Source organism: Amphiprion ocellaris, chromosome 1 (genome assembly GCF_022539595.1).
Source record: "Amphiprion ocellaris isolate individual 3 ecotype Okinawa chromosome 1, ASM2253959v1, whole genome shotgun sequence".
Lineage (NCBI taxonomy): Eukaryota > Metazoa > Chordata > Actinopteri > Pomacentridae > Amphiprion > Amphiprion ocellaris.
Window position 1 is genome coordinate 20508865 of NC_072766.1, and position 13358 is coordinate 20522222.

At 40.1% G+C, this 13358-nt stretch overlaps 1 protein-coding gene across 4 annotated transcripts in view; it reads right to left on the reverse strand.

The window, feature by feature from the left end:
* The window catches only part of LOC111571649 (SH2 domain-containing adapter protein F-like), a 101027-nt gene that overhangs the window by 80531 nt on the left and 7138 nt on the right, over positions 1-13358 (reverse strand). For all 4 annotated transcript variants that reach the window (XM_055010417.1, XM_023274905.3, XM_023274907.3 and 1 more), the window contains exon 2: positions 3136-3268. In XM_055010417.1, coding sequence (XP_054866392.1) covers positions 3136-3268 — 133 coding nt within the window. The remainder of the gene's footprint in view (positions 1-3135; positions 3269-13358) is intronic.

Below are 13358 nucleotides of genomic sequence, written 5' to 3' on the forward strand. Positions count from 1 at the left end.
ACTAAGAGGCCTGCTCAAACACTGGCATGATGACAACACGAAAGAACACAATAGCCCAACAGCCATAAAATAATTATGTCCATGTATGAACTACAATATTGAGCAAACAGAGAATGCAGCAGACACATAGGATTTCCATCTTTTGCAACAATTGTGGCTAAAATGTGCTTTTTCTGGAGGTCTTCCCCTTCTCACCATCTCATAGCCCCCTGGAGGATCATGAACCCCAATTGGGGGAAACACTGCCTTAAACAATATACACTCCATCACTGAAACTTCCTAAATGAAACTATTGTATTGCAAGCAGTAGTCCCACAATTTTCTCTGGATAGTTGCCTTGTGTACCTGAAGGAGATGTGACTGTAAATGAGACTTCTCAGTCTGTGGAATTATTAATGGAGCATGTTAGTCACACCATTGCTTCATGGAGCAGATTATTGCCTGATCGTCACAAAATCTCTGCTAAGTAATGTTTCAACACTAAAGACACTAATGATGCCCAGTTTTAAGAGTTTATTACAGGGATTTGCTTCTGCATGTGGAGGAAATTGTGAAAATATGAGCAACAAAATATCAAGACCTCTTAAGTAAGAAAATAGAAAGAGTAGTAAAATCACTGTGACTGAACATAAAGAAAAACTTTTGCCGTAAGTGCCGTAATTGGTACAACAACTATGTTTGTGTATGTCTACTGAGTGAGTTTTAAACTGACAGCAGATCCAAAGTGAATTTTGGGTTTAAACTTGAAACATAAATGCTATCTGTAAAGATAGGCTTTAAAAGTAAGACAGTCTGATTTATTTTCAGTCTACTTCTTCAAATTAATTGGAAGCATGTTTTTATAACAAACTATCTTTTACACCCCTGAATTTTACAAGTTGAGACAGTTAAAACCCAGTTTATGAGGAGCTTACTGACCATTTTATAGATGGTATAAATTTGGCAGAAGGTAATAAAATGATTAAAACTTTCTTTGACTGTCATAAATAGAAAAGTTTCTGTTGCATGTTTGGGGTTTCTCGTCCATTTGCACTTATTACTGTAAACAGGAGCTAAGAAGAGAGGAAAACTGTAAGAGCTAAAGCTACACCAGGCTGAAGCTGACAAAAATTCAACAGTGAAGGATGTCAGTGAATACAAAAAAAATGTCTTGCCTTAAGGGTGATAAAAAGAAACTAGATGAAAGAGAGCAATAGTGACAAATTTAGGGATGCAAGGTCCTTTCTTTGCTACGGTGCAGTAGTCCATGCAACAGCTCCTCTCTCCTTTTTAGCTGACTAAATTCTGAGTGTGCAGTTCTGCCTGACCAATATGCTGTCAGAATGAGAGATGCTGCAATTACTCTATAGCCATAGCCAGTATGCTGATGTATTGGTGGAAGCATCCGGCCTTGCACAGAGGGAGAAAGTAAAAGCGCCTGACCCTCATTATATCGCCTAGATGCCCTTGGGCAAGGCATTTAACCCCTAACTGCGCCAGTGAGAGTTAAACTGGAAAGCATCCAAGCGTGAATGTGTGTAACTGTTTGGAATTGGAGGAAGGTATTTCTTAAAAAGGCATTTGTGCTCAGTGCTTCAGCTCTGGATAGATTTATAAAGAAAATCATGCGGCCAAAGTGGTTGAGTTACCACTGATCACACCATAAAAATTCACTAACTATTTGTGAATTGCAGGTGAAAATACCAAATTTCATTCTTTTCCTCTCCTTGAACAATGAAGTTCCAATCTATGCGCCTTTGATAAAATGCCTTATTTAATGCTTGTGAAACATTCATCCATCTGTTGTCCAGAAATAGAAAACTGTGGATCATTATGAGCCGCAAAAATCCACTAACAGCTCTATTTAAAAACATCACCCCACCAAAAAAACTGGCAATCAATAGATATGATAAATGAAAGCAGGGAGCCTGAAAACAACACCAACTCAGGTTTCGAAGACAAGAACAACCAGAGCAATAAATTGAAGGCTTCATCTGATTAAACAGACAGTTGCTGCCAGAATAGCACGCTTGTCAATATAGCCAAATGCAGAACTGTGTCGAGTTAAATTTATAAAGCAATAAAAAACTTGGAAGAAGATTCCAGTGATACCACAAAAGCCTTGTTAAGATTTCTTTTTTCTTTACAGCTTCCTCTTTGTGAGAGAAGCGATAAATCCTTGGTTTTTCTACTCAGCTGAGGCAATGACTGGGCCAAAGGTCAAACCAGTAAGACAGATGAAAACAAGAGATTGTCTGGAGACCCATTAAAAGAAAATTGCTGAGGAGGGACAGAAACATTTCTGTCCTGCTTTTTTGGGAGCAATGTGCAAGATGGTGAACAGCACCAATATATGGTATATGATATGAATATGTCAGTATATCAAAGCCTTAATAGAGTATTTATGCTATCTTGTAGTCAATCCCCAGTTCTGAAAAAATCCATTTGAGGTCTGACATTCATACAAACATCTTTTGAAACATTCCTGTCTTAGGTACTCAGGTCTGTTCAGGAGAGGAAAACAGCTGTCACATGTTTTGTTTGCTCCACATTTTTCATCATTTCTCTTCTCTTTCTGCACATTACGTGTTCTTTGTCATTGTTGTGCTCAGCCACAGAATGAATGTGCAGTGACAAAGCTGTGTGGGGAATGCGGTTTGGCTAAATTCTTATGTTACCATACAGCTATTGTTGTCTCAAAAAAATGCCTTCCTAGAAATCCCAGCAAGTAACTGTCTCCACATGCACACAGTTCAGAGGAGAACAAACATAAAAAAACCCACCTCTCCCTGTTTTCCTTTTCAACACGGTGCATCACTTAAAGACTTGTACGATTTCTAGCGGGCAAAGACACTGCTTTTGAAAATGTTTTGACATCTTTTGGGACACACAAGTCATTTCTGCTCCGCTGCACCTGTCATGTAAAATGTCATGAGGCCATCTGAGACTCTTCATTAATTCATATAGCCACATTAAGCTGCATATTAATTAACACTGCAATGAGATATACAATATGAAACTATAGTAAAGACCCAAATTGATTACTTGTCACCTAAACTGCAAATACTGGAGCTATAAAGTGAGGGTACAGGTAGTTAGGTGACAAAAATTAGAGAAAACTAAAGACAAAGTAGAGGATTTGAAGCGTTGATCTACCTGCCATCATCTTCTGGGCCTCGTATGGCTCCATATAGCCATCGTTCTCTGTTGTCACTTTTTCCGTGATGGTCTGAGTGCCACCAGCCTGCTCAGCATCAAAAGGGTCCGCATAGTCTTCAAGGATAATGAGCTGCAGGAGAAAAAAAAGCAAGAAAGGTGAGGCTATTGAGGGAAGGGGAAAAGTGAAATAGCAAGAGGGGAATTCATTTTGCTGCTCTGTTGAACAGCACAACATGGGTATGGTGTCAGGAGAGATGCAGTGACAGATACTGCTGTGGCCCTGGACAGGACCAAGCGATAGCCACTGAGGCAGCAAGAGGATAAAGGGAGAAACACATAAATAACACCCCGCGTCTGTATGCCTCAGCACACCACCACAATGCCTCAGCTTTTAGCCTTACAGCACGCTCTCTGCTACTGCTGGCCTGCCTAATTATATGATAGCTTAGTGACAGGCCTACATTTCAAAAGTAGAGGAAAGAAGACCACAACTGCTCAACTTTCTTAAGAGAAACAATTTGGCAGATTTATGCCGAGCTGGCAGTGAGCCACGGCTAATTGCAGTCTTGCTCTTTCGCTGAGCATTTTGTGCAGTAGATGGCAATTAGGTGGACGTTCTGAGACCCAGAAATACTGCTCAAACCTTTAGGGAACAGAGCAAATCCATGTCTATGGTGCCTTGGGGGGATATTTGTTTTCTTGAAATGTTTGCTTCATCTACCAGGCCACAGCTTCAACAGTAAAGATCTTCTGTTTGAAAGGAAATAAACTCCCATCTGAGCCATCTGTGCTCTTGGACATTGGATCTAATGAGGGTGTGTGACTGCATGAGTTTGGACCAGCTGTTAGAAAAGGCACTTTTTCCTCCTGTTGAGGCTCCTAACAGTCTAGTTCTGCCAATCAGTGGGCAGATGAGAAGAGCACTGCATGTTCTGTAATTTGGAAACATCTTCGTAAAAGGATTTTTAAGGGTAAAACCAGTGCACAAACAAGACTAGAATTACTGCCTCATGGCTGCATGCCTCTGCCTCCCAGTCAAGTTGCAGATTACATCCATGTCTGTCCAGACTCATATACACAATATATATAGTGAAGACTTTGAAGTGTGTATGGTCATTGAGAGAAATTAAAAATCGTATGTGCTCGTATCCTTGTATGTGCTCACATGGTTCGTCAATAAAGCTGACTCTGACAGAACACAAACTTGTTGCGATGACAACAGATAATTCTTCAAATATGGATGTTGTGCAAAGAAGCTACAAATGATCACAGTCACCACAGTTTGCAGCAGTACACATAAGATTATTGTCACCAATCTAGGTGGGACCAAATGTGAAATACGGTCACAATCTTCCCTTCTGTCCCTGAATTTGAATAACAACCAAAAAAGTATTTTTGCAGAACATTATGTGAACTTTGACCTTTTGGACATAAAATATCATCACTTCGTATTTTTTTCCTATTAGACATGTACATTTTGGTTATAATTAGCTTATAAATTCTTGTGAGATCACGGTAACCTTTGACCACTAAAATTGAATCCAGACTTGAGTTAAAACGAACATTTGTGCCAAATTAGAAGAAATTCCCTCTAGACATTCCTGAGGTATCGTTTTCATGAGAAGGCGACAAACTGACGGATGGACAACCTGAAAACATAATGCCTCTGGCCACGGCTCTTGCTGGCGCGGAAGCATAAAAACACCTCAGTGAGTATGTGAGCATTTACATGACTGGCACTACACCCAATGACTCATGTGTAACAGGAAGGGATTTGGTCTCATTATAAACAAGCTCATCACTCATCTGGTGGATGGGGCTGGGCGGGGCAGACTGGAGTTGGTCTGAGCCTCATGCCCGCCATGCCCTGCCTCCACCACGCCAGTCTTCCTGAGAACAACCACTGTCCATCTTTGCCACAGAGAGAGTACACTCCCAGAAAGCAACCTTTATATGCAGGTCACCCGTGAGAGTGCCACAAGCGCACACACACACACACAGACACACACACACACACACCTGGCAAGCCTCAGGGATGCAAGTAAAATGTACAGATACACCCTTCAAGCCAAATGCTGGCAAAGCACCAGCATTTTCACAGTACTGATCGAGGTCAAGTGTCATTTAACAGTCATACATTTTTTAAAAAGACATCTTGAAAAGTTTCCAGGTGTTAAATGTTCACTAGGGATAATTTGTAAACCGATTAGTGACAGAGAAATGCTGGCAGGTATATTCCTGCACAGATCATCCCCACTATACATGGATTAGGCAATAATAGCAAGGGAAGTAAGTACTATGGTTGCGTTCATAGCAGCTACTGTGTGTTAAATCTGCCTTTTTCAGTATTCCCTCTCCATCTGTTTTGGGGAAAATAACTAGGACTTTTTTCTGCCACAGCATAATTATGGGTTCCTTGAATGTTTTGCTTCTGTGAATTCAAGCAGGAGGAAAAATCCAATACAAACACTGTCCTGGTTTGTTTTGGTGCCACACAAAATACACATATTTTACTCTCAGGTTTGATTAAAATTCAGACTACGATAAGCAACGTCTTTGTAGCCCCAGAGAATATAAAAATCATGCATCACAGCCACAGTGTCATTACCATCTCATACCTTGTTGTATTGAAGCTCAGCCATCAGTAGTCAAATCATGTGCCAAACCCACCCCAGATTCATTCACCGACTGCGTACACAGCCCAAACCTAAGAATAAGTAACCCTTACTAAAAAAACATATGAATCACCTCAATGGGGGAGATAAAGGCCAGTACATATCTCACTGTGGTCCATACACTGTAACAGAGTGGCTCGAGGTTTGAGACCAAAATCCGCAAATGGGATACAGAACGTCAGATTCTCTACATCACTGGCTTGTTTCAAATTCATGTATTTTAGTAAACTGCAGTCACATGTGGGAACATCCAGTTTGGGTAAAGTGTACTGCTCTCAGCCAATGAGAATGTAGTTATACCAAACAAATGGATTCAATTATTCTGCACAAGGGCATTTAAGATGTTCCTAACCTTTACATCATAGAATCAGATTATGCTGTGTATTTGCCCACACTGGCATTTTAGCAGGGCTCACTCCTTGAACTGAACAACCTGACTACAGAATGCACCTTCATCATGGGCCAAAGGATGTTTGGGCATGTTTCAGGAAATAATGGCAATCAGTTATTGAATTATGTGTGGAGCCACTCCAAATGCATGACATCATCCTTTTGCCTTTCCTGTTGACATAAATTAGGACAAATCCAAGCCGTGCATGTGATGAAAACTTGTGATAGCATCAGACAGAGGGATTAAATGCAATCATGGATAAAAAAAAAAGAAAAAGCTTTCATTAACTTTCACCAACCTTAACCCTTTGCTTTGCCAGTCGCCTGGGCCAGATATATAACAGTCCAAAAGTGGTTAGTATTTAGGGCTTGGAAATTTTAGTCATCTAGTATCTAAAGAAGCATGTTACTAGAGGGCAGAGAAGGTAAAACACTTCACTCAAATGTTTGCACCCTTTCTCCTCCTGAACAGTCAGTCCTGCTGGTACTCTGAAAATGAAACATGAATTTGCAATCAGTCACAAGAGGCTCTTGGTTGTTCTGTTCTTCTGCAAAGGCTGAGGCACTATTTGAAATACCCTTTTAAATAATTCAAACAGAAAAATATTCAGTTTTGAAGATTTCTGTTGTTCTGATTAAAGGAATACATGCACACTTGTTTACAAAGCAATCAGCATAATTATAGCTCCTTCATCCATACTTTAAAAAAGGTTACAGGGACTTGACATAATGATTTACATTTTACAAGCATGTATATTTAGCTCAGTGTTGGGCAGTAAAAGCTCTTTTCAGCACCTGGCTCATGTTCTTATTTTAGTCAGCAACTTTTTTTTTCCATGAAAAGCAAATTTAATGACAAACCTCTTTGTTTGCCTACCTTTGAACAAAAATTAAACAAAAAGCAGCTAGTCATGATAAAATCAAGCTGTTTCTTCTCATTTCGAATTATGAGGCAAATGTGTAAATGTAATGTGACTAATGTAAGTAGTTTGTTTGTTTGAGAAGTACTCTTCATCAAGGAGGATTGTCTGAGCTACATGGTTATTCTCACCTCCACTCGGTGTCACATTTATACTTTTACAGCCCAGTAATGTGTACATCTATAGTATTCTACTGTCGCCCATAAGCATGCAAGAACAATATTAATTTTAGAATACACAAATCCTTCCTGGGCATTGAGCTATCAACACTTTAGATACCCTCTATATCACCCAGGCCCTGCAGTCTAATTCATGTTAGGTTGGAGGAGGTGGTTAATATTTCCAAACTGTTCCAATGTGTCCTTCCTGTCCCGCTGCACTAATGACTACTCGACAGCAGGAGGAGCATGGGGTTGTGAGGAGAGGGGTGCTACAGAGCAGTGGCATCGCCTAGGGACACACCATCTGCCTTGTGGCATGCCAGGGTGTGTCAGGACTGCAGCCAAGCCACACTTGTCATGAAAGTAAAATTCCCCCCCCTCAGCACAAGACCGCAGTGCCTCCATATACCAGGCCTTCGCTAAGCTGTGATGTAAGTCTACATGAATCTCGCAAAGCCACCTGACAGGCTTAGACCATGTCCCCGTGGTAGCTGGGTCCTTAACTGGTCTGCAGTATAGAGAAAAAGAACTCACTCAATTACTTTTATTCTACAGCTCAGATTCTGGTTGGCCATGTCTTACACCTGCCGGAGTTTTGGCAGCTCAGAAAAGAGATAGCAGCAGACTTTTTGAAATGCACTGTCCGCTCTCAGGCGATGAAGCTGACTTCAAATCAGTAGGAAAAGAGTGAGAACATTAGCAAAGGAGGGAGACTATAACAGGCACCTGCCACTTTGGCTCAATGTTCAACAATGCTAGAGCTTCTAGGATTACAATTCGATTGAGCCCCAATCTTCCATTAGAAGTGAGAAAATAGGGGCTGCAGTTCTCCTCCTGTACTCTTGATGCGTAATGTGTTCAGCTGTCTCATCAGATAATCAAGAGCAAACAAATAAAAAAATTCAGAAACTGCATTAGTGGAAATTTGAGCACATAGATTGATTTTTTTTTGTTGTAATCATTAGAAAATAGCCTGCCGTGTTTACAGCAAGCTATGTGTCTAGTGTTGTCATTTTACAGCGGTGATGAATGAAAAGCAAGTGCAATTAAACATTAGACTGATGATTTCACAGAACGACAACTACACGAAACACCTTCAACCATAGAAATAGATGTGAATGAAGAGTAGCCTACTGCGGTAGGATGATGTTAATGTCATGGCTGGTCCACAAAGGACTGAATGCATCAGGGCCTAGTCAAGGTTGAAGCCCCAGTGAGACTGCCAGAAAAGTCAGCAGGCTGTAGAATGAAGGAGGAGGAAAAGAAAAAAAGAGGACTGACGTGTGTGATTTATGTCTCACGCCACAAGGGATTTCAGCCACTGATAACCTAATACAATTCAGTGCTTAGCAGCTCAATTGCATTACAGCATTTCAAAAGACCTTTTTTGCTGCTATTGCTCTTTTGTTCTGCGGTGTAACAAAAAAACCCAACATGCCCCTATTGTGAGAACAGACAGTCATGTTTAAGAAGATATAGGAAAGGAGGGGAGAGAAGACAAAAGACTGGAAGAAATTGTTTTTTTTATCCTTCAACAGTAGAGAGCAGGTGGACTGCTTGGCATGTATACAGTTTATTTACTCCTGTTGGATGGAAAAAAAATGTTCAAATGTACATGTAATGCCAAACTCAGCAAGCTGTGCCTCATTGAAGTGCCTCTGCTGATAGCTCCTCCACCTTATCTTTGTCTATAAACACTGAGTGAATGCTGTGTGTGCAGTCGTCTTAAGATAACTTGGCCACAATTTTATAGAAAGAACATACTGGAAAGAAACACTCCCTCGAGGCAATTTATTTAAGCAAAAATGATCACAGCTTCTCTGTTGACATAATACAGTTACTATCAATAAGATACTTTGATGTTTCTAAGAAATGAGCACAAATCTGGTTACAATTCATACAAGGCCCCTTGTGAAGACTGAGCCCTGCTGGGTTCTATATCTCCCAAACAGATTAGGTAGATAGAAAACTGGCTTCGCTTCTAAAGGAGAAACAGTGCAAGAGTGCATTTCCGACCATACAGACCTGACATTAATGAAACTTTATTGAAATGTTTCCTAAGAAACACAGTTGCTCCTAGAGCATTCAGCCTCTCTGGGAACTGTGAAGAGTAATGTGTCTTCTTTAAAGGCCTACTTAGGAGTCTGCAGAGGTAGCTAATCAAATTAATATATTTGCTATAAAGGCGCTGTTTTGCAATCAGTTACGAGCTACTGCAGTCCACGCACCAATGAAGAGCACTTCACTTGAGATAAACAAAAATTCTGCCTATTTCCAGGTATATTCATTTGCTTTGCTTTTAATCTAATTGAGGAATCATTCAAGAGCAGCAATTCAGTGTCAGTAAGTGTTCCACTTACCCTTGTGAATCAACAACGACAACAAAAAAGTGATTTCATAGGAAACACATTAAAAGCATCCCTACACTTTTTCAGAACATGTACAACCTCAGAATCATGTTGCTGAAAAGCAACATGGGCTTATAAAAAATCTCTTCTATTTTCTTTTCATACTACCAACAGCTACCATTAGCAAGCTCAGGGTTATTACAGTCTCTGCACAACATATACTTAACTGTATATATTTTAAGAATTAGATTCAGCAGCCCCCTCTACACATCAATATGTTCAACCATCAGTTATGCACATGTCTCCCTTAGAGACATCTGCACTGCGGGTGCCGACTTATTTATTACCCCTCTCAACACCCCACTCCCCTTAAGAGTTTGACCACATTAAATGCTGGTTCTTCTGATCTCTGCACTCTCATTCCCATGTGTGTGGAGCTGTGTTCGCACGCCAGCTACGGTAAAGCTGGTTCTCTTTTGGCGCGAGTGATTTAGGCTGTTGTTGATCACTGTTTGCATGGGAATGCTTCCAGATGCAGCAACACTGATACCATGCACCACAATTCAGTGGTGGCAAAACTCTGCAATGCATAAAACAGTCAAGTCAGTAAGAAACGGGATGTAAAACACATCATAGTCACTTGGACTGCCCCAACATCACCACTGTGGGCTTGTCGTGCATAATGAAGCTTTGTGTGCTTTTCTGGTGGTCGTAGCTTATACACACATTCATGCATAAAAACTACACCAGCTAATCAGATATGTTAGTGCATGAGCGACACAAATGCACACATGGGAAAAGGGTTCAACTAGGCATCAATCAGCGTTGAAGCAGGGTGTCTAGTGTTCATTATCAGTGCTCATTCAAATCAGAGTTTCTCAAGACATTCAGTCTGTCCAAGCTGATACTCATGGGCATGCAGGCAATCACAGGAAGGTAGGAACTTCCAGAAACTCTACTTTGAGTTTAAGAAAAATCTGCACACCTGCAGGAAGTTAAAAATAGCCTCATTTACTGTCATTTTTCATTACTGTCATGACAGTTGTCTTTCTATTTCTGTCTTTTAATCAGTGGAAATAAACACAGCAATAAAAATGCATTAAAATACTGATGGTGACACATTTGATTAAGTCATTTTTTATATTCATGACATATTAATACAAGACACCATATGCAGATGTAATTTACATATTTTCTAGGACTTATCTTTTGCAACTGAAGTCACACACCATTTTTTTTCAGGAAAGCATGAATCTGTCACTGTATCTTTGCCATGCATAAGCTGAATTATGTGCAGCCACTCATCAATATCAAATATTTTATCTCTTGTCATTTTGATATCCTATGGGAAATCCCTGTATGCAGCTTAACAGATTCTCATTACATAATTTCTTGAGTAATGTTTTTGTAGTGTTGGGGCCTTGTTTAGAATAGTTATTATTTGCCCCTAAGCATCTTTAAAAGCCATTAAGAGTAGACTGCAGCATCCCAGGGTGCCCCTATAAGCAGGTCAGCCTTTAAGACCTTAGTTAATTTCCCGTACAGAATGCACACATTACACTGCACTTTTTGTTAGACTTAAGACAAAACACTGCTACCCATTCATTGCCGAAGCAACAATATGCCAACATCAAACAATGACTCTAATTCAAGTGTCTGTACCATATTAAACATACAGTATACAAATTAATTTACACTTTTAAATAAAGCTTCTTTGTTCTGAAAATTAGCTCATCTCTGACCATGTAAAAGAAGTGGCCATGGTCTCCAGGTCTGAAATGTTGCTGAAGTGTGTTTAACCTGCTTTCTATTTAACATCCAGCAGGAGGCAAATCCTCTGGTTGCCAAAAGTAGTCTGACTGTAGAGAAGTTGATGAGAAACTGACAATACTGACAATACTGAGCATGGCGCTCATTTTGTAAATTAATGTTCTATTTCAAGTAAAATACACAATAAAGCAGTTTACAGTTTTGAGTGTGGCTATACAGGGGGTCTTCTACTTATGTCAGAATTCCGTTCCTACGGCGCGATGTAATGCAATTTTCACCATAAGTCGGAATTCACATTTTGTGACATACGTTGCGCAGGACTGGCAAATGTAAACCAAACTGTCTTCCTTGTATAGCGCCATGTGACGACATATTTGTCCCCTCCGCTCGCCAACTAGTTCCCATGTAAAATTAGATTTAATGTCGCAAACACCGTATGTCAGAATGATGGAACAAGATCTTCTTAATAAATTTATGGGAGATGGGGACGTAACCACAAAACGCCATAGGTCAAGGATGTCGTAAACCGAGGACCTGGTGTATTGTAATTCGCAAGTCGCTATCAGGCCAGTTTGTGAATCCCAACAGAACCACAGTAATGCATAGCCATGTTGCTTATAATATTTAAATAGCTGTGAATTTTTTTTTGTGTTTTCCATGTTTTTATATCAGAACTTTGACTCTTTCACAATGCTTGTATGGTTCTTGGAAGTTCATTTGAACATTGTGATCATCTCACAATGTCCACTTCAGCACACATTAACCCATGTATGAATGTAATGGTAGCTATTCAGTCAAAGCCTGACAAAAAAGGTAAATTTAACCAATGATAAGCTAATAATGCTGCACTTAAGCTAAACATTCCTATCCAAATACTACTGGCTCAAAAAAAAAAGCAAAAACAAGATGGAATGATACATAACTTATTCACACAAGGCATAAAATTATTTAAATGCCACTTTCTTACCATTAATTTGTTATCAGGCCATGACGTAATAGATGTATCCTGTGTGTCCTCTGAGTGTGTCAGTGGGTGTCCGCAAACAGACTATACTGCATTCGGGGAAAACTAAGCTTCCCGCTCATCCACTGCTTACAAAATGTGCAGTGTGTTAATAATATGGCTTTTACACAGCTAAATGTGCACCCTCACTTTTCAATAAATTCCTTCTCTGGCTGCCCTCATGTCCTGATGAATGAATGCATCTTTTGTTAGCACCCAAGGCGGCGAAGCACAAAAAGCACCTCAACTTGTCCCTAAGGACCTCCTTCGTTGAAAACGCACTCCACACAGCCACTTAAGACGCCCACTGGAGAAAGAAGAGGAGGCCATGGGTTGCACCCTATGAAGGTGCTCTTAATATGCGACAGATATTCAAGATTAAGTACTTGACGACACGCTTGACAAAATCCAATTTCCTGTCCCTGTCCCCATCCCTGTGTGACAGATTTATTGGCAGTGTTTCTGCTACATACAGTAAGTGGTGCAGCACAAGAGTCGAGAATAATTCAGGTGCCACAATGGAATGTTGGAATTTTATAAAATATGATAATCCTGTGCTCATGTGAACAAGCAATTTGTCTCCAACATGACCACTGCAATTTTCTTCATCACAACGGCCTGAATTATTATGGAAATATTGAGTTGTATTTTAATTTGACAATATGGTACAGGGCTGAAAAGAGGAATAATTAAGTTGTCGCCCCTTTATATGGACAAGTTTGCTGACATATGCAGCAGAGATGCATTTAAGCCCCATTCGATGCTACTATCACAATGAACAGACGCAAGTAACACTACTGTTTATCATGGCTTTAGTAAGAAAACTGGCACAATTAGGTAAGTAGAAACAACATGATGAGATCCACTGGGACAGAAACTTTGATTTAAAAATGTGATTCATAAAGCATAGAGGAAAATAAGTTGCAGTCTAGTTGTAAACAGAGCAAGGTTTT